The sequence below is a fragment of the Taudactylus pleione genome, unplaced genomic scaffold (assembly GCF_031769625.1).
Source record: "Taudactylus pleione unplaced genomic scaffold, aTauple2 ptg000268l, whole genome shotgun sequence".
Lineage (NCBI taxonomy): Eukaryota > Metazoa > Chordata > Amphibia > Anura > Myobatrachidae > Taudactylus > Taudactylus pleione.
This window is the reverse complement of record NW_028284670.1, coordinates 647893-667969: the sequence shown is the minus strand read 5'-3', so window position 1 is coordinate 667969 and position 20077 is coordinate 647893. Positions and strand designations below refer to the sequence as shown.

Below are 20077 nucleotides of genomic sequence, written 5' to 3'. Positions count from 1 at the left end.
TCCCAAGACAATTGGTCTGTATTGCTGCCATGGGCAGAATTTGCACATAATGCCTCCTACCACTCTTCCACGAACCAAACTCCATTCCAAGTGGTCTACGGACTTCATCCTCGGGTCCCTGAATTTCAAAGTCTGCCCGTCTTTGATGTTCCAACTGTAGAAGACACTGTATGGAAATTTGCATCAATTTGGTCTCAAGTTCGTACTGACCTGGAGAAGGCGTCCTCCCGTTACAAATTTCAAGCTGATAAGAAGCGTAGGAAAGTATTACGTATGCAAGTTGGAGACCAAGTCTGGTTGTCCATCCGGAACCTACGGCTTAGAGTACCATCTATGAAATTTGCTCCATGCTTCATCGGGCCCTTCTCCATCATAGAAATCATTAACCCTGTGACTTATCGCCTTCTGTTATCCCCTTATCTGAAAATTCCCAATTCCTTTGATGTCTTCCTGCTTAAACTCCTGGTGCTGAACAAATTCCACAGAGTCCTGCCTGCTTCTCCCCATGTCCAGACTGAAAGGGGAGTGGAGTTTGAGGTCTCCCACGTCTTGGATTCTCATCTCCACAGAGGACATTTGCAGTACCTGTTGGATTGGAGGGGCTACGGCCCAGAGGAACGTTGTTGGACCAATGCCCAACATATCCATGCTCCTGCACTCATCAAGAGGTTCCATGCTGCCCATCCAGAGAAGCCTGGTGAGTGTCCTGAGGTCACCCATAAGGGAGGGGTATTGTCACGGCCAGGGTTTCTCAGCATGGTGGTCACCAGGTATTACCTGTGAGGTCATTGTGGCGGGGGGTGTCTGGCAGCAGTGCTGGTGTATGGCAAGGGGCATTGGCTGCACGTGGTTCTGTGCAGGCACATTGTCACTAGGCCTGGTGAGGTCTGGTGGTGCTTCCATTCTGTTTGGCATGGGCACTGCCATCTTGCTTGCGGCCATGTGATTCAAGCTGTCCAATCCTGGTGGCTCATGTGTTCTTTCCAGCCAGTCACAGCACGGCACTGAGTATTTAGGAAGTTCCAGAGCCTTCCTTCCTTTGCCAGTGCAATGTGTTTCTCAGCTGCGGCTGAGAGAGAGTACCTGTGCCTTACCTGCCTCCTTGGAAGTGCTACTAGCCTGAACCTTGCCTGCTCCAACCTGCTTGACTTACCCTGCACCCTTTATTTACCTTTTCACCTGCCTGAGTCCCTGAACCTGCTGTTTCTCTGCACTTTGCCTCCACTCACACCCAGCTGGACTTCATTACCTCTGCCTGCATTCTGTTACAGCTCACCATACCTGTATACTGGACTGTTCCTGCCTGGCACTATCTGGACATTCTCCAATTTACCTCACTTCAGTTATCAAGTGCACTTTAGTGCTATACCTGGACTTTTTTCATTTGCCATTCCCACGTCTTCTAAGTCACTTATTAAAAACCCCACCTTTTCATTTAAATCTGCTTCTGTGTCTGCTCCTATCACCACCCCAGGTCCACAACAAAATCAGAACCTCACAGGGCTCTGGTGGTGACAGTTTCAGAGGTTGGGGTTTTAGTGAAGGGACTGGGGAAGGGGGAATTTTGGAGGCAGGAACTATGGACGTGGGCACTTTGGAGATGTAGGCTTTGTTGGTGGTGGAGGGTAGTGTTTTGGGGGAACCCCGTCAAGTGTGTCTGAAGCATTACTGCCCTGCTAACGGAGCCTTGTGCTGGTTCTAAAAATACTTTGTGACCCCTACTCATTTTGTTCCCAGTATTTTTAGAACCAGCACTGATCCAAGAGCCCAGTGCTGGTTCATTAAATAAAGGGGAACCCTACAAATTGTATCCTCTGTATTTCTTGAACCAGTGTCAGCACAATGAGCCTGGGGCAGCTTATACTTTTCTGGGGATACCACACCAACACTTTTATTTTTTTTTACATTTGCACACAGAAGCTTGCATGGTTCTTGCTGAAACTTGCATTACAAGGTGCAAGTTTACCCAGCGTTTAACTTGCATGCCAGTCAAACTCGCACTTGCAAACTCGCACCCTATTACATCTAGCCCTAGGAGTCTCAAGTAAACACCGACACTTAGACTACTCAGATGACACAGCTTAGCATCCGCTGCCTTCATGGTACTTTCTAACTCTTGGTGTCATCACCAGCTTCTCTCTCCATCTAAACATAGGAGCCTCCTCCTCATATCTCAGACACACATTACTATTGGCAATCCCAGTCTCAGGATTACTTGCTAACGGTACAGCCATCAAAACTCAGCCCGTCGTTTAATCTCTTCCTTCTGAGTCAAGTGCAGTTGAGTACTAGTTTTTTTTTTACCCCCAGGTCCCCAGATCACACTTTCCAAAAATTCAAGTGACATGAACACTCACCCCCTGATCCTCAAGGCAGCACCCATGCTCACACGTCACAAGGGTAATAACAGTCACTGACCATCACAGCAGGGAGCATTTCATTTCATTTTGAGTATAAATTACTTCTGAATCCAGAACTTTGTAGCCATTGATAGGAAGAGGCTATTAGAGCCTAAGGTGGGTTAACCAAGAACTGACACTTATTATTTCAGCTTAAGTTTATTATTCATTTGGTATAACAATAAGTGTTGCTGATAGCTTTGCTGTATCTTAAGGCAGCTTTAGAATATGATATGAACTCTATTAACAAAGTGATTCTCCAAAATGCGTAGAATAAAATAGAATACATGGTACCAAACTTATAGCAAATCAATTAATATATAAACAATTATTACGCTGACACAAGTATTTTTTCAACCTAAAGTCACTGCTTGTGCAATTTACAGCAACACAAAACCACAGATGTGTATACATACAGCTATACTCCGTGCGCTACAAGTCACGTTAAACATAACGCATGAGCACAGTGTGACTTGGTAGTACCAAGCTTCTTTTTGTGCAACTTTTTACCTTCAAATGCATCTTATGCGATGCAAATAGGACACACAAGCAGCTTCTGCTGAATAAAATGATATGCGGCATGCCTATATTCTGTGTGCCACTGCGGGTGTATCTGCATGCCAAATGTTACATTACAGTGCCAGCAGCTGTGACACCGTAACATAGCGTTTAGCATGCAGACACACCTGCAGTGTTACACAGAATATAGGCATGCCGCATATAATTTTATTCAGCAGAAGCTGCTTGTGCATATTATTCACATCAATTTGTGAATAAGATGCAATTGAAGGTAAAACGTCACACAAAAAGACTCTCACAATGCTACCTAGAATGGCGCATGCATTCCCCTGACTGTATGCAGAGATGATGTTGCATACACAGTCGCTGACATTAGAGCAGGTGGCACAAAACCATGGGCATTCGTGGGTGGTGACTGGGAGGTGGAACGCATAAAAAGCTGCCATATGGGCGTGATATGGGAGTGTCAGGCAGGGCCGGCTCCTGGGTTCGGAGCACCCTGTGCCGGCCCTTGAGAAGGCGCCCTAACATCGTGACCAAATTTGGGGGCATGGCCTAATTACCATAGACCACGCCCCCCTGTGTAACGTCATTTTGAGGCGTGCCCGCATGGCACGCCACCAAATAACGTCAGGCTGGGGGTAAAGCCCAGCACTCCATCACTGGCTGGGCTTCCCCCAGCCCTCTCCCGTCACTGAATGGTTGCAGCACGCAACTCCGGGGTTCCGGCACCCCCACACAGCTGCCCGATTTAACCACCCATGGGCCACTTCGGCCCAAGGGTGGAACAGCAGGACAGAACTGTCCCGCTGAAATCGGGATGCTGGGGAGGGGTGCCGCCCCTCTATGGGTGGCGCCCCTGTGCGACCGCACTGGTCAAACACCCCTAGAGCCAGCCCTGGTGCAGGGGACTTGGCTGCGTTCCTAAACACAGGGGAAATAAGGGGAGGGCTGAAATTAGCATTTGCATATTATCGCCACTATGACTCCACCAAAAAGTCACAACCGTGGATGCAATAACGCTCACCTCTGTATCTATATCAGATGTCTCTGCCCTTATTACATGCTCATGAGGGCAATGACCCATAAACTGGACCCCTGCAAACATAACGATGGGTCCTCTATAATAAGCTGGACTCCTCTGAGGCACAATCCTGTGTAAGTACAGTGTATGGTGTGTTACAGTGTGACAGTCTGGCAGCAACAAGTTACACTTATATTAGGCAATACTGGCACTTAGAACCAAAATCTAGCAGTCGCGCTTACACCGAGAAATACCAGGATCCGGTGTCACATCATCAACCCTCTGAGCTCATGTCACAAGTCCTCTCCTGTCATAGAAACAATAGCTGCAAATTACATCATGGTGTCCGGTGTTTATGTAAACAGCTTGGAGAATAGTCCACAAATACTGCAGTCCAAGAATACATTCCCAGGGTAACATGAATTTTGGGGAGTCTGTGAGCAACTTCCCGCACCCCACCCACCTCCTTAGTGAAATTGGCGGGGTCAGGGCATGATGACAAAGATGGCGTAGCCCCCCCAGTCCTTTTTACTCAGAAATTAGGCAAGTAGGATTCCAATCCAAGTAAAGAGGTGAAGGTCGTCAACACATAGTACAAGAGAGGTGCAAAGTTATTTCATTGAGTCAAAAAAGGCGTCATCCACAGCCCACAAATTTATTTTATGTAATGTTTATAGAGTATTTATATCATTTATATAATATTTATAGAGTATTTATATCATTTAGATAATATTTATAGAGTATTTATATCAATTACATAACTTTTATAGTCTTGAGAACATCTGTTGCTAATCTCACTAGTTAACAGGAACCACCCACAGTTTAGGAATAATACCAGATATTAATCACCGCCCCCACCACCATCCCCACCACCATCCCCACCACAACCTCCTCCGCAGTCCCCACCACCATCTCCTCCACAGTCCCCACCTCCGCCATCAGTACCCCAATCACCACCCCCACTACCAAACATCATACCACCGGCAGAAGCCCATCCAGTATCATCAGTGTAAGAACTGCTGCTGCTGGTCAGTTGGGTCACTCGGTAAGTCTGGATTACAAAAATAGAAAGAACACTAGCTGGTTAAAATTCCTCTTTTTTTACAGTATTAACTGAAATACAGAAGCTAATATCTATAAAGGTTGCAAGGTGTGTGGTGCTAGCAGGCACATGAGTCAAGGGGGGCAATGCTTTGTACCCTGCAGCCAAAGCATAATATGGCTTCCAGAATAATTTTTGTTATCCCCTGACAAAGATCCATGCACCAGGATGCCATCACTGCATAGACTTGCTTTGTGGCCCCACCCATGTTGCACTAATGGTTTAGGCTCAAAATGACCATCCATGGTGAGGAATGGGAGCCACCTCTCTATTACTGCAGGAGCCAGGAGAAGGGGGCTTCCCCTGAAGTCTGGATTAAAAAAAAACACTAGCTGGTTAAAATTCCTCCTTTTTTCAATATTAACAATGGAGTTGGGGATTTGGTCAGGATAAATGGTGTCCTCAATGCTGAGAAATACAGACAGGTACTTATCCATCATGCAATACCATCAGCGAGGCATCTCCAAATGTATTCTGCAGCAGGACAATGTAGTGCATACTTGTAACCCAGACATTTATACTTCTATACTTTCCTGGTGTAACCCAGGCACATATACTACTGTTCTCTCCTGGTGTAACCCAGACATTTATACTTCTATTCTTTCTTAGTGTAACCCAGGCACATATACTACTGTTCTCTCTTGGTGTAACCCAGGCCCATATACTACTGTTCTCTCCTGGTGTAACCCAGGCCCATATACTACTGTTCTCTCCTGGTGTAACCCAGGCACATATACTACTGTTCTTTCCTGGTGTAACCCAGACATTTATACTTCTATTCTTTCCTGGTGTAACCCAGGCACATATACTACTGTTCTCTCCTGGTGTAACCCAGGCACATATACTACTGCTCTCTCCTGGTGTAACCCAGGCACATATACTACTGTTCTCTCCTGGTGTAACCCAGGCACATATACTTCTGTTCTCTCCTGGTGTAACCCAGGCACATAAATTACCATTCTCTCCTGGTTAATTATTTTATTAAAAAACTTGCAATATACAATAAATAAATAAAAATATATATATAGAACATAAAACCAGGCCAAACACAATTATGGCCGAAAATAACATATCATAACATAAATCATAGCATAAACCAACAGAATATTACATATATTTTTCATGACTTAATTTGTTAATCCTAACAGCCTACACTAAACAATACATAACTATATACAACATACTTACAAATATAAACATAGCACTATAAAACACCTACATTAATTACAAGTAAAGAGAAAATGAAGGACTTTTAGCCACATGTAAACCGTTCTATACAAAAATGATAAACCAAGTCCAGAATCTACAGGGAGTGAGAAAAATGGACAGCCAAAAGTAGGAAGAAGTCTGCCATCCACTCAAGGGTGCTTCAGGTGGTGCAAAGCTTGGACCCCCCCTATACATATCCATTAGCCTCTTAACCTATTGTAGAATGCTTTCCAACACTTTTGTGCAGGGAAAATCTTTTTGTCTAAGTTAAACTTTACATTGTGCTCCCAAAGTGTGATATCTAACAGCTAAGCTAACTATAAAATAGTGGTCAAATCAAATCTCCTATACCCTTTAAACACCCCATAATCCCACTCAGGGTAACTAAGCTCTGAAAGGTACGGGATGTGTAAGGCTCTTGAAACTCCCCTATAAACTTTTTCATTGAAGGGACACTCAAGAAAAAGCATGGTCTAATGTCTCCTCCTCCCCTGGAGGTTCCTCACATGGACAACCACAATCATTGGCACTTTTAAACTTGAGATTACCCTTCATGTAAAGCTTCCCATGAAAAAAAGTTTCTTATTTGGCCTCTATCAAACCAAAGCTCAAGGAAGGGATGCACCCAAGTGCAAAAGCTCTCTACTCATCGAGGGGGAGCATCTAAAAATAAAATTCCAAGGTTATGTTTTATAAAAGTAGTAGCAAAAAAACACCACAGGGTTAACCATGCTTAGGCCATCCTGTTCCCTCAAAATGTAGGAAAACTCCCTTTTCATTGGATCCATTCTATTCCCCCATAATGATAATGATAGGAAGAATAAATAATTAATCATGTCCACAAAGACTCTAGCAAGAAGCACACATAACTGACATAAAGAAACAAAGGAATGAGGTCAGGTTTGCTCAAGTCAACCTTTTGTCTGTAAGAAAGCTGCCACTTTCTCCAAGACTGTACCTTCTTGGTAGCATCTTCCAGTTTTTTTTCCCAGTTTTTAGTGGCATAATCACCACGGCCAAATATTGTAGCTAGAATTTTGATTTCAAGGCTGGTCTGGGGGAGGTCATTCTGGAGGGCAAACTCATCACCTACCTCCCCATCCAGAAAGCTTCACACTTGTCCTGGTTGTGCATGAAGCCTCAGAGTACTTGCAGATAAGATGTTTTATGCCACGTTCCACTGCCACAGATGACAGTACAATCATGATGTCATCTGCAAAGGCCACCACCCTCAATGGAGAATTAGGGCCCAGCTGCACCCCCTCTACAGTACCACTCTTAATCCTCCTTACTTAGGGTAAGGCTATTGTGAACACATATAGAAAGAGTCTTAAGGGGCATCACTGCTGCACACCCCGAGTTGACCATGAAAGCAGGGTCTACCCCGCCATTGACTAGTTGAAGCTCTTGGCCTGACAATGAATGACTCAAAGACAATCTATCACCTCCACAGGAAGACCATACCTTTCTAGCACCACCCACAAATACTGATGATTCACTTGATCAAAAGCTTTTGACTGATCTAATGACAGCAAATACTTCCCCCTCTTTTCAGCATGACATCATTCCATAGCCTTCCAGATGCCAAGGACAGCGCTAAAGGTGCTGCGGCCCTTCACGGTGCAATGCTAAGGCAGCAAAAGCATCGGCCCAGATATTTCCATCAGCCAATTGAAAAGTACCTTTGCCAGAATCTTTCTGTCTGTAATGAGAAACGGACCCCAATTCTCAATACAAACTGGATCCTTACCTTTTGACAATATTATCAGGGCAGGGGTTCTCATAGAGGGAGGGATCAACCCCTCTCCCAGGCTTTAATTAAAAACCTCTACGAGATGAGAAGCCAAGAGGTCAGAAAACAGTTTAAAGGATTCAGATGTTAATCCATCTGGGCCTGTAGACTTCTTCATAGACAAGCTGTCTATGGCTTTCTTGACTTTCTCCATTGTTACATAATTACCTAAAGAATGAAAAGAGGGATCAAGTCCCTCAAGCTCAGGTGTCTCCCTGAGGAAACACTCCATTCTCTCTCCGATAAGTAGCTGCTTTGAAAACAGGTCAGATTAGTAGGACTCAATGACTCCCATGATACCCTCCTTATCCTCACGAAGAGTACCCCGGTCATCATATAGGTCCTGTACCTCCCTTAGATTGACTGATCTTACTCAACTCTGGTAGGGATCAGGTGAGTATTATTTCTCATAATCCCTCTCAAGAATCAAAGAAGACAGATGACTGCACTGGTATTCCTTCATCGGCTAACCTTTAGTAACCTTGCGGTTCTCACCATTGACTTCAATGGTGAGAGCCGTTGATTGGCTGACCTCTCTCAGCCAATGAACGCTCAGCCCCGGCACTTCTAAGGGAAATGCCGTGGCTAAGCCCATCATTTGGGAGGTACCATCCTTCGAGGGTCGGGACCTTTCGATTTTTATTTTCAGAAGACCGAGGATGCCCACATGGAGAAGAGGACTGGTCCAGGTATTATAGGTGAGTATATGTGAGTGTTTGTGTGTGTAATAAACTTATACTGTCCCGGTGTGTGTCTTGTCTTTATTTTAACATTTCTTTACAGGTGAACTACAGGTACCAGCGGGACCTTAGTGCCCTGCATGCTGGTACTTGTGGTTCTCCAACTACCAGCATGTGGGGGAGGCTTGCTGGGACCTGAAGTTCTACTGGTAAAGACAATGTTTTAACTTATATTTTAACACACATTTTACACAATCAACCCGGCACTCACCGCCCAGGAGTGCCGGGGATAGCCCCAGGCTATCAGCCTAGACCTGGAGTGCCCTGGAAAAGGGGACTTCTTTATTGGTGGAGTCTCCAACTTCCCAGGGATCCCCAGCCTGGGCTGACAAGCAGTTTCCCTGGCTATGGCATTACCCCCCTGCTAGAAAGGGTCTGGCGCCGGTTATGGAAATTACAGGGGAACACTATGCATTTTTTCCCATGTAATTCCAGAACCAGGACCAGCTCAGAGCCTTGTGCTGGTTGTGCTAAGTACAGGGGAACCCTACGCGTTTTTCCCCCTGTGTTTACAGAACCAGGACTGGCTATGAAAAGTCTGGGGCTGGTTGTGCTTTTAAGGGGGATTCCACATAAATTTTTTATTTTAATGAACACTTAATAAACATTTTACACTAAGATACATCAGATGCATCTCACTGATGTATACATGGATCTTTGTCAATCAGACCTGCTCATGCTAAAAATGAAAGCATGAAGCAGGTCTGTTCATTGAGGATTTGAAGTTCAATTTGGAGTGGGATTTGGTGTTTGATTTGTACATGAACATGCAAAATCAAACATCAAATCCCTTCTTTAAATTTTAACAAAATCGAATTTGATTTGAAAATCAAAATAGAATATTAGTAAATTTGAGATTTGCTAAGGGATTTTGCAGTTCAATTTCAATTCGATTTCAGTTGATTTAAGAGAGTCATAAAAATGAATCACAAATTGAACATTAGTAAATTTACCCCCAGATGTTAGACAGTCAATAGGTAGACTGGGGAAAAATATCGACAGGGACAAAATGTCGACACACTGAATGTCAACATGTAAGATGGTCGACAGGGTCAAAAGTTCAACATGGTCCAGGGTGAGCTGGTTTGACATTTTTGTATGACCAGGACTTGAAGAGGACCGACCTGCGCTGTGAAGTAGGTGAGTATTTTTTTTTTAGGGTTAATAATATAGAGTGTAAGCTCCACTGGGGCAGGGAAGGATGTGAATGGACGAATATTCTCTGTACAGCGCTGCAGAATATGTGTGTGCTATATAAATAACTGGTAATAAATAAATAATTGAATAGCCCTAGGAGTCTCAAGTAAACACTGATACTTACACTACTCTGATGACACAGCTTAGCGTCCGCTGCCTTCACGGTACTTTTTAACTCTTGATGTCATCACCGGCTTCTATCTCCATCTACACATAGGAGCCTCCTCCTCATATCTCAGAGACACATGACTATTGGCAATCCCAGTCTCAGGATTACTTGAGTTGAGTTCTAATTTTTTTACCCCCAGGTCCCCAGATCACACTTTCTAAAAATTCAAGTGACATGAACACTCACCCCCTGATCCTCAAGGCAGCACCCATGCTCACACGTCACAAGGGTAATAACAGTCACTGACCATCACAGCAGGGAGCATTTCATTTTGAGAATAAATTACTTCTGAATCCAGAACTTTGTAGCCATTGATAGGAAGAGGCTATTAGCGCCTAAGGTGGGTTAACCAAGAACTGACACTTATTATTTCAGCTTAATTTTATTATTCATTTGGTATAACAATAGGTGTTGCTGATAGCTTTGCTGTATCTTAAGGCAGCTTTAGAATATGATATGAACTCTATTAACAAAGTGATTCTCCAAAATACATAGAATAAAATAGAATACATGGTACCAAACTTATAGCAAACCAATTAATATATAAACATTTATTACGCTGACACAAGTATTTTCTCAACCTAAAGTCACTGCTTGTGCAATTTACAGCAACACAAAACCACAGATGTGTATACATACAGCTACACAGAGCTACAGATGTGTATACATACAGCTATACTCCGTGCGCTACAAGACGCGTTACACATAACGCATGAGCACAGTGTGACTTGGTAGCGCTGAGCTTCTTTTTGTGCAACTTTTTACCTTCAAATGCATCTTATGCGATGCAAATAGGACACACAAGCAGCTTCTGCTGATTAAAATGATATGCGGCATGCCTATATTCTGTGTGCCACTGCGGGTGTATCTGCATGGCAAATGTTACGTTACAGTGCCAGCAGCTGTGACACCGTAACACAGCGTTTAGCATGTAGACACACCCGCAGAGGCACACAGAATATAGGCATGCCGCATATCATTTTAATCAGCAGAAGCTGCTTGTGCATAATATTCACATCGCTTTGTGAATAAGATGCAATTGAAGCTAAAACGTCACATGAAAAGACTCACGGCGCTACCTAGAATGGCGCACGCATTCCCCTGATTGTACGCAGAGATGCTGTAGTATACACAGTCGCTGGCATTAGAACTGGCGGCACAAAACCATGGCCGTTCCTGGGTGGTGACTAGGAGGTGGAACGCATAATAAAGCCGCCATATGGGCGTGATATGGGAGTGTCAGGGGACATGGCTGCGCTCCTAAACACAGGGGAAGCAAGGGGAGGGCTGAAATTAGCATTTGCATATTATCGCCACTACGACTCAGCCAAAAAGTCACAACCGCGGATGCAATAGCGCTCACCTCTGTATCTATATCAGATGTCGATGCCCTTATTACATGCTCATGAGGACAATGACCCATAAACTGGACCCCAGCAAACATAACGATGGGTCCTCTATAATAAGCTGGACTCCTCTGAGACACAAGCCTGTGTAAGTACAGTGTATGGTGTGTTACAGTGTGACAGTCTGGCAGCAACAAGTTACACTTATATTAGGCAATACTGTCTACATATTAAAATTAAAATACTTATTACATTCATCAATATATTGTAAAACTGGCTGCAAGACACAAAGTCTGCCACTTACAGCCAAAATCTAGCAGTCACGCTTACACCGAGAAATACCAGGATCCGGTGTCACATCGTCAGCCCTCTGAGCTCATGTCACAAGTTCTCTCCTGTCATAGAATCAATAGCTGCAAATGACATCATGGTGTCCTGTGTTTATGTAAACAGCTTGGAGAATAGTCCACGAATACTGCAGTCCAAGAATACTTTCCCAGGGTATCATGAATTTTGGGGAGTCCGTGAGCAACTTCCCGCACCCCACCCACCTTCTTAGTGAAATTGGCAGGGCCAGGGCATGATGACACAGATGACGTAGACCCCCCCCCCAGTCCTTGTTACTCGTACATCCCATCTGGATCTCCTGGAGGGCTGTTCCAAAAATTAGGCAAGTAGGATTCCAAGCCAAGTAAAGAGGCTCAGGACATCAACATGTAGTACAAGAGAGGTGCAAAGTCGAAGAGGGGGTGACATCCACAGCCCACAAATTTAGGTGGAGAACTTATTTTATATAATATTTATAGAGTATTTATATATTTTATAGAATATTTATAGTCTTGAGAACATCTGTTGCTAATCATACTGGATAACAGGAACCATGCACGTTTTAGGAATAATACCAGATATTAATCACAGCCACCACCTCCGCAGTCCCCACCACCACCACCTCCGCCATCCCCACCACCACCACCTCCGCAATCCCCACCACCACCACCTCCGCAGTCCCCACCACCACCTCCCCAGTCCCCACCTCCACCTCCCCAGTCCCCATCTCCACCTATATCAGTACCAAAGGCCATACCACCGGCAGTGGCCCATCCAATATCATCAGTGGTAGAACTGCTGCTGCTGGTCAGTTGGGTCACTCGGTAAGTCTGGATTACAAAAATAGAAAGAACACTAGCTGGTTAAAATTCCTCATTTTTTACAGTATTAACTGAAATACAGAAGCTAATATCTATAAAGGTTGCAAGGTGTGTGGTGCTAGCAGGCACATGAGTCAAGGGGGGCAATGCTTTGTACCCTGCAGCCAAAGCATAATATGGCTTCCAGAATAATTTTTGTTATCCCCTGACAAAGATCCATGCACCAGGATGCCATCACTGCATAGACTTGCTTTGTGGCCCCAACCATGTTGCACTAATGGTTTAGGCTCAAAATGACCATCCATGGTGAGGAATGGGAGCCACCTCTCTATTACTGCAGGAGCCAGGAGAAGGGGGCTTCCCCTGAGGCTGCTCTTCTCATCCTGGCCCCTGCAATGACTGAGCAGGGCAACAACATGAGCAATAATCAGAAAAAAAGTAGGATATACACTGCTGCTCCTACCCAAATTATACCCAATGGTATGATAAATAGCAAAGAATTAGGAAACGCATTAGGCACTACTATACACCAAACCAAATATAATACATTTGTTCAATAAATAATGTGCAAATACGTGGCGTTCTCTTGTTCACATGGGGATAATCTAGATGTGAGATGAACAACTCCTCCACAGGTGTCCATGACCAGTAAAGGAAAAAATACATTTATAGTGCAGTAAATCCAAGACCGTGTAGACCTATAATATATATTTATGCTCTGGATAATAACCTCAAATAGACAGAGGGACCATAAGGGCGGCAATAGAATTTAATAGCAATCTAAAGGCAATACAGTATATAAATCTTCAATATATGATTAAACAAAAACAATTAAACAACTGTATGTAGTAAGAATGGAACCATACAGTTGCCACTCCCGTGGAGAAGCTTCTATATAAATCACAATTGGAGCCTCCTTTCTTGCTCCTAACCCAATCACAGGGGCAGATAGTGGTAAGGCCTCTTCCAGGAATTCCAATACAAGTAACTGGTAAGTACTAATGCTACAACTGTGTTTTGAGTACTCAGACTCTTCCTCAGGGCTACTACATAAATTTGAAGATAATTATATTATATTGCCTTTTTATTGCTATTAAATTCATCGAGAGATAACCACACTGCCCATCCATTGATGAAAACTCTCTGGGTGGACTCTCTGAAAGAGGAATTAGTACAGTCTGATGCACAGTGACCTTGGTGATTTAGGATACTGGAGAACACTTGCAGTTGTTGGCCCAGGACTCTCATTGCTCTGACCTAGAACCGGCCTGGAGTACACAACTCACCATGTACAGGAATGCTCCCAGGATTACAGCTTTCAGTGTAGCTGCCAAGTTCATGGGGAACTGGAAGATGACTTGGGAAGACTTGTGCTCTTTCTCTTTCCGTATTGTGGCCACAGGGTGATTCCCACTTACACTGAGTATCTGAGGATCAGAGGACGAGAGAAGCAGTTTCATCAGTGGAACATATAAGAAGGACGTTTTCTTTTCTTTTCTTTTTTTCAATATTTTATTGAAAGTTCTTCATATCTACAACAAAAACAGTACAGTATAGATGAGGACTTTGCATATATATATATATATATATATATATACATATATATATATATATTTATTTATTTATTTATTTTCAGATACAGTAATAAGAAACATACAAATGAACTGTAACAAATCATTACGTATGAAAATATATATATATATATATATATATATATAAAATCTGAAAGAAAAAAAAAAATATATATATATATATATTTTTTTTTTTTTCAGATACAGTAATAAGAAACATACAAAGGAACTGTAACAAATCATTACGTATGAAGATAGTGAACAACATGAAATGCACAATATAAGAAGCCAGATATGAAGAATCTGATAGTATAGACAAATAGAGGGAGACGAGGATCTGAATAGAGGTGGGGAGGGGGTGAGCCAGTCAATGTAAAACGAAATTATTCCATAAAATAAATTAAAATCGGGAATAAAATTAAATGGTTGTCAGTGGTGGTTCGGCTTGAAAATGAGAGGTCCAAGAAGACCAAACTTTAATAAAGTGATAATAGGGTATCATGTATGGTAGAGGATATGCATTCAATCCTGACCAAATATCATTAATGGTAGTAATCAGAGAGGGAGGCGCAGTCAATTTCCAATGAGCTGCTGTCATACATTTAGCCGTATTCAAAATGTGTTTAACTTTTGTTGAGAACGTTTAGAATTCGGGATAGGGCGAGAAAAAATGGTGAATAGAGGAGTGTTTGGAATTTGAATACCAACTACATCCCTGATCAATTTGTGAACATCTAACCAGTACATTTGAACATGAGGGCACGACCACCAGATATGCAACAGGGTTCTCAATCATCCGCACAGTCTCCAACAAAATTCAGAGGAGGTAGGATATATTGAATGTAAATGAGTGGGAACTAAGTACCACCAATAATACAATTTGTAAGAATTTTATTTTATTCGTACTGAGATGGAACTTTTTGCAATTTTGGTTGAAATATCAGACCACTCCTCGGTGGGTCAGAGTCTCACCTACATCACTCTCCCAAGCCACCTCATGGGCCTCTTTCTGGTTATAGGAGAGAAGTATCTGATATATAGACCTCTAGTGGAAGGGTGATGCTGACAGAGCGATTCTATGGGTTTCTTGTCAGTAACTGAAGATGATTTTTTAAGAGCATGATAAAAATGATGGATTTCAAGGAATTGATAAAATACCTTATGAGGAAAGGAAATTGAGATTGAATATCAGTAAATTCTGGGAAAGAGTGCAGGGGGCTACATCTAATGGAAAAAGGATATTAGACTTAGGCGCTGATTCAGAGTCGGACGCTCTGACCAGAGCGCTCGCTCTGAATCAGGGCCCACCTCCATAATTATGGAGCATCCTCCTGGACGCTCGTATAGCTGTGGGTCACCACCCACAGCCTATACGAGCGTGCAGGTTGATGGTCGCGATGGTCTTGACCATCGCGACCATCGCCACTGCGAGCCGGAGCCTGCGGTTGAGTTTCTCAACCGCAAGGCCCGGAGTGATTTTGGCTCTATCAGAGCCAAAATCACTCCCACTGACATCACTAGTGATGTCAGTGGGCTGGCTTCTGATGGTAGGCTTTCCCTTGGGAACGCCCCCGTCTGGGAGGCACGCCCCCGGCATGCCCACCAAAGGGGGTGTGCTGTCAATCAACATCGACAGCACGCCCCCTTTGATCAGACACAACGAGCGAAGGAAAGTCCTTCACTCGTCGCTTCTCGCGCATGCACACGATGGAGCTCCCTCCGTCATGCGCATGCTCAGTGCACACCATCGACCCACTTGCGAGCGGACAGCCGCTCGCGAGTGGGTCTGAATCAGGCCCTTAGTCCACTAGTGAAATGAACGATGCTTCAAACCAGGAGCAAACTCTGGTTTAATCCACAATGGGGCTAAGAGCGAATGGAAAGGGCATAGATTGTATAATCGGGAGCAAAGGTCCCATATACAGAGCGTAAAGTGTACTGTAGGTTGTATTATGATAGTAGATGGGCGATTATGGGGAGAACACCAGAGGAAACTATAGGTGGAGTATATCGAGAGGGCATGAGCTTCAATAGCTGTCCATATTCTTTGGTCTGGTCTGCCATAGAACACAAGGAGTCCGCTGAGTCGCCCTATAATACTTGACTAGGTTGGGGGGCTCCCAAGCTTCCAGAGGTGCAATGCTTCTGCAATAATTGCATCTTTACCCACGGCCATATACCTGCCCAGATAAAATGTAAAACCTCAATTTGGAATTGTAATAGGTATATGAATCAGGGGTGTCTGCCATAAGTATAACAGTTGAGGTAATATAGACGTTTTGATTGCGGCCATGCGACCTGTCCAAGAGATAAAGAGTTTATTCCAGGAGGGAAGATCAGATTTAATGGAGGCAAATAATCTAGGAAAATTGGCTCTGTAAAGGGTAGAATTGGTTTTGGTGAGATAAACTCCCTGGTATTTCAACTTTTTAGTTTGCCGTCGAAAAGGGAACGCGGATTGTAATAAGCAAAGACCAGCAGGGGGAACCTGGAGGTCTAAAATTTCTGTTTTATCCAGATTGATTTTATAAATAGATAACTGAATATAGGTATCAATTTCAGAAAGTAAGTTCGGAAGGAAGGAATGGGGGTCAGTCAGGGTCAAAATCACATAATCTACATATAAAGCAATTTTATGCTCTAAGTCACCAACAGAGATACCAGAAATACTGTAGTTAAGTCTAATCTTGGCGGCTAGGGGTTCCATCACCAACGTGAATAGCAATGGGGAGAGGGGCCACCCCTGGTGGGTACCAGGCCATTAACAAGGACAGAAGCTGAGGGATTACAATAAGGCATGGACAAGCCATCATAATAAGCACCTTTAAATCCCATATTGTTGAGGGTTTGCTGAATGAATGGCCATGCCACTCTGTCGAGAGCCTTTTCCACATTGAGGGCCACCACCAGGGTTGACATGGATCTGCATTTTGCAAGATGAATAAGGTTTATGAATCGTCTCGTGTTATCCGATGCCTGTCTATTGGGAATGAACCCCACTTGATCCGGATGTACCACATGAGGTAAATAGGAGCTAATCTGTTGGCCAGTATTTTAGCGAATAATTTCAAATCTACATTTAAAAGAGAAATTGGTCTACATTTTTTCGTCTCCAAGGGATCATGAGCAGTTTGAGCATCGGGACATGAGGCTCTGTCATTTTTTTATAATAAAAGGCGGAGAATCCGTGTGGGCCAGGAGCAGCTGATCTGTGAAGTTGTTTTACAGCTGTTGTGATTTCTTCATCAGAAATGGAGGCATGGAGTGAGAGAACATGTGACACAGTTATCTTAGGTAGAGAACAGGACGCTAAATATCTATGGATCTCAGCTAAATCCTGGGGAGTATTTGTGGTAGTAGAAGAAAGGTTATATAATGATGTATAGTAATCACGCAACTGATTGGCCATCACCTGAGGATCATGGGTCAGTGAGCCATCCGAACACTTCAAAGAGAATATATACGATTGTGAGTACGCTTTGCTCGGAGTTGTTGGGCCAATAATGTATCAGCTTTGTTAGATTTTTCATAACATTTTTGAGGAGTCCATAGTAGAGCGTTAGCAGCTATTTTAGAGAGTTTGTGAAAGTTGACCCTTAACTGCTAGAATTTTCAAATAGGTGCGTTTTTCAGGGTAACAGTGGTGAAGCTGAGTTAGAGAGGACAGTGTAGACTCTGAGATGCATTTGGTCTCTGCTTTCCTTTGAGCTGAGGTGAGACTGATAAGTAAGCCACATAAGGTGGACTTATGGGCTTCCCATAGAATAGAGGAAGAAATATCAGGGGTGGAGTTATTCCCATAATAATCTTTCAAGGCTGATGTGATTTCGGTAATGTGGGCTATTTTAAGGAGAAGTTATTAATTTAAATGCCATATTCGGGTCGGGGGAGTAGAGCAAGGGATGGAGAGTTCCAACTCTATAGCAAGATGATCCAACCAAGGGATAGGGAGAGTCTGAGCCCCATGGAGCTTTTGAGTAAAGATTTGGTCAACTATAAAATAATCAATATGGGTATGAAGATCATGAGGTGAAGAATTGTGTGTATAGCCTCTAGCTGTAGGATACAATGTTCTCCAGGCATCGTATAGGTCATTGAGTGACATGTGTGATTGGAGGAGTTTGGAGAGTTTAGTGTGGTTAGAACTAGTTGTGCTCTGGTGTGATCTATCTAGTTTGTGATCTAAAGTAGTATTAAAATCACCTCCAATAATAGTAAGACCTTTCGGTAACTGAGAAATGTGGTTAAAACAGGTGGCGAACAAGGAACCCTGCTGCATAGAGGGCGCATAAACTGAGGCAAGTATAATCGGGGCATGGTTATAGGAACTTGATAATATGAGATACCGACCGTGATCATCAACAATTCTATTCTGTATAGTGATTGTGAAGTCTCGTTGGACCACGATTGCAGTGCCTCAACGTTTAGCTGACATATTTGAATAATAGACTTGGGGGTATAATTTACATGCTATGGGAGGGTGAGAGGCTTTTTAAATGCATATCTTGTAGCATAATAATGTCAGGTTCATGGTGATTAAAATACTGGATAGCCACAGCCCTTTAAGTGGGGGAATTCGACCCGTTGGTCTTACCTGGCAAGTGAGAGAGGGAGAGAATAAAGAGATAGAATTAGAAAAGATAGGTTTGCAAACTACAGGGGTAGTAGTGGGAGAGAGACCTTGACCTATGTAAGGGGCAGGTCTAAACAGGAAAGGAAGAATGTCGTATCGACCTTCCTTTCGGCGGGGGGTGTATTGTAGCAATAAGGTTATATTGAGTAGGAGTGTGAGAAACATTCAGAGTAAGTAGGATAGGAGGTTGTGGCCATATGATTAGGGAGCATAACAAATTGTTATGAACTTGTGAAGGCACAGAACCTAGAAAAAAAAAGGACAAAAACTCAAGTGTGATATCTAACAGTCAACATGAACGGGTATATCAGGGTATCTAGCAATATAGCATCCAGGTAAACATCCCTGTAGTAGAGTGGGCAAAATTAGAAGCCTGAGATATCCTGAGAGTGAAAAGAGCCAAAGCTCTAAAATATTTAAAGTCTAAAATTGAAACATAGAATAAACATCACAGGTAGATATACAAAAATATTCAGCAATAATCTTTAAAACAGTATAATCATAAGCACGATGTCATAGATCGGAATGGGATATCAGTCAGGCTTTGAACCACTCAGAAACTGGAGCAGCAGGGCTTTGATATGGAGTGGTGATCTGTTTTTGAATGGCCTCAGGGAGGTCATCGATGATTCCAAAGGTTTTAAGCAGTTTGTAGCCTTATGCAGGGGTTTTAACCATGTAAGATCCACCATTTCTTGTGACTTGGAGTTGGAAAGGAAAACCCCATTTATACCTGATAGAGTGATTGCGTAAAGTCTTAGGCCCTGATTCATAGAGAATAGAGAGAGATATCTCTCTCAACTGATCATCTTGGTGAAACCATAATGCACTGCAGGTGGGGCAGTGCAACATTGTCCAGGTACACAGTTAAGTGCTATCTCTCTCTCTATTCCCAACTCTGAGTCAGGCCCTTAGTAATGTTAAGGAGGTCATGGCATTTAAGAGTGGAAGGAGCAAGGTCCTGAAACGTTTGTAGCCGAGAGCCTGTATACGAGACTGTAGGGATCCCTCGAACTGCCAGCATAATCTGTTCCTTCTCTTTGTAGTAGTGAAAACCTAATATAAAATCATGCGGTGGTTGACTTGTGAAGGGTTCCAGGGGCAACACTCTGTGCACTCTGTCTAGATGAAGCAAGTCTTTGGGTATATCCAGAACCAGGTGAAGGAATAGTCTCCAAGAACTCAGGGAGAGATTCTGTAGAGACACTCTCGGGTATATTCCGGATGC

At 43.3% G+C, this 20077-nt stretch overlaps 1 protein-coding gene across 1 annotated transcript in view; it reads right to left on the bottom strand.

Moving 5' to 3' along the window:
• Positions 1 to 8067: 8067 nt before the first annotated feature.
• Positions 8068 to 20077, bottom strand: part of LOC148513808 (phospholipid scramblase 2-like) — a 46492-nt gene continuing 34482 nt past the window's right edge. The window contains exons 9-11 of the mRNA XM_088481246.1: positions 13932 to 14072; positions 12531 to 12654; positions 8068 to 8213 (exon numbers count right to left, since the gene is read on the bottom strand). Coding sequence (XP_088337372.1) covers positions 8068 to 8213; positions 12531 to 12654; positions 13932 to 14072 — 411 coding nt within the window. The remainder of the gene's footprint in view (positions 8214 to 12530; positions 12655 to 13931; positions 14073 to 20077) is intronic.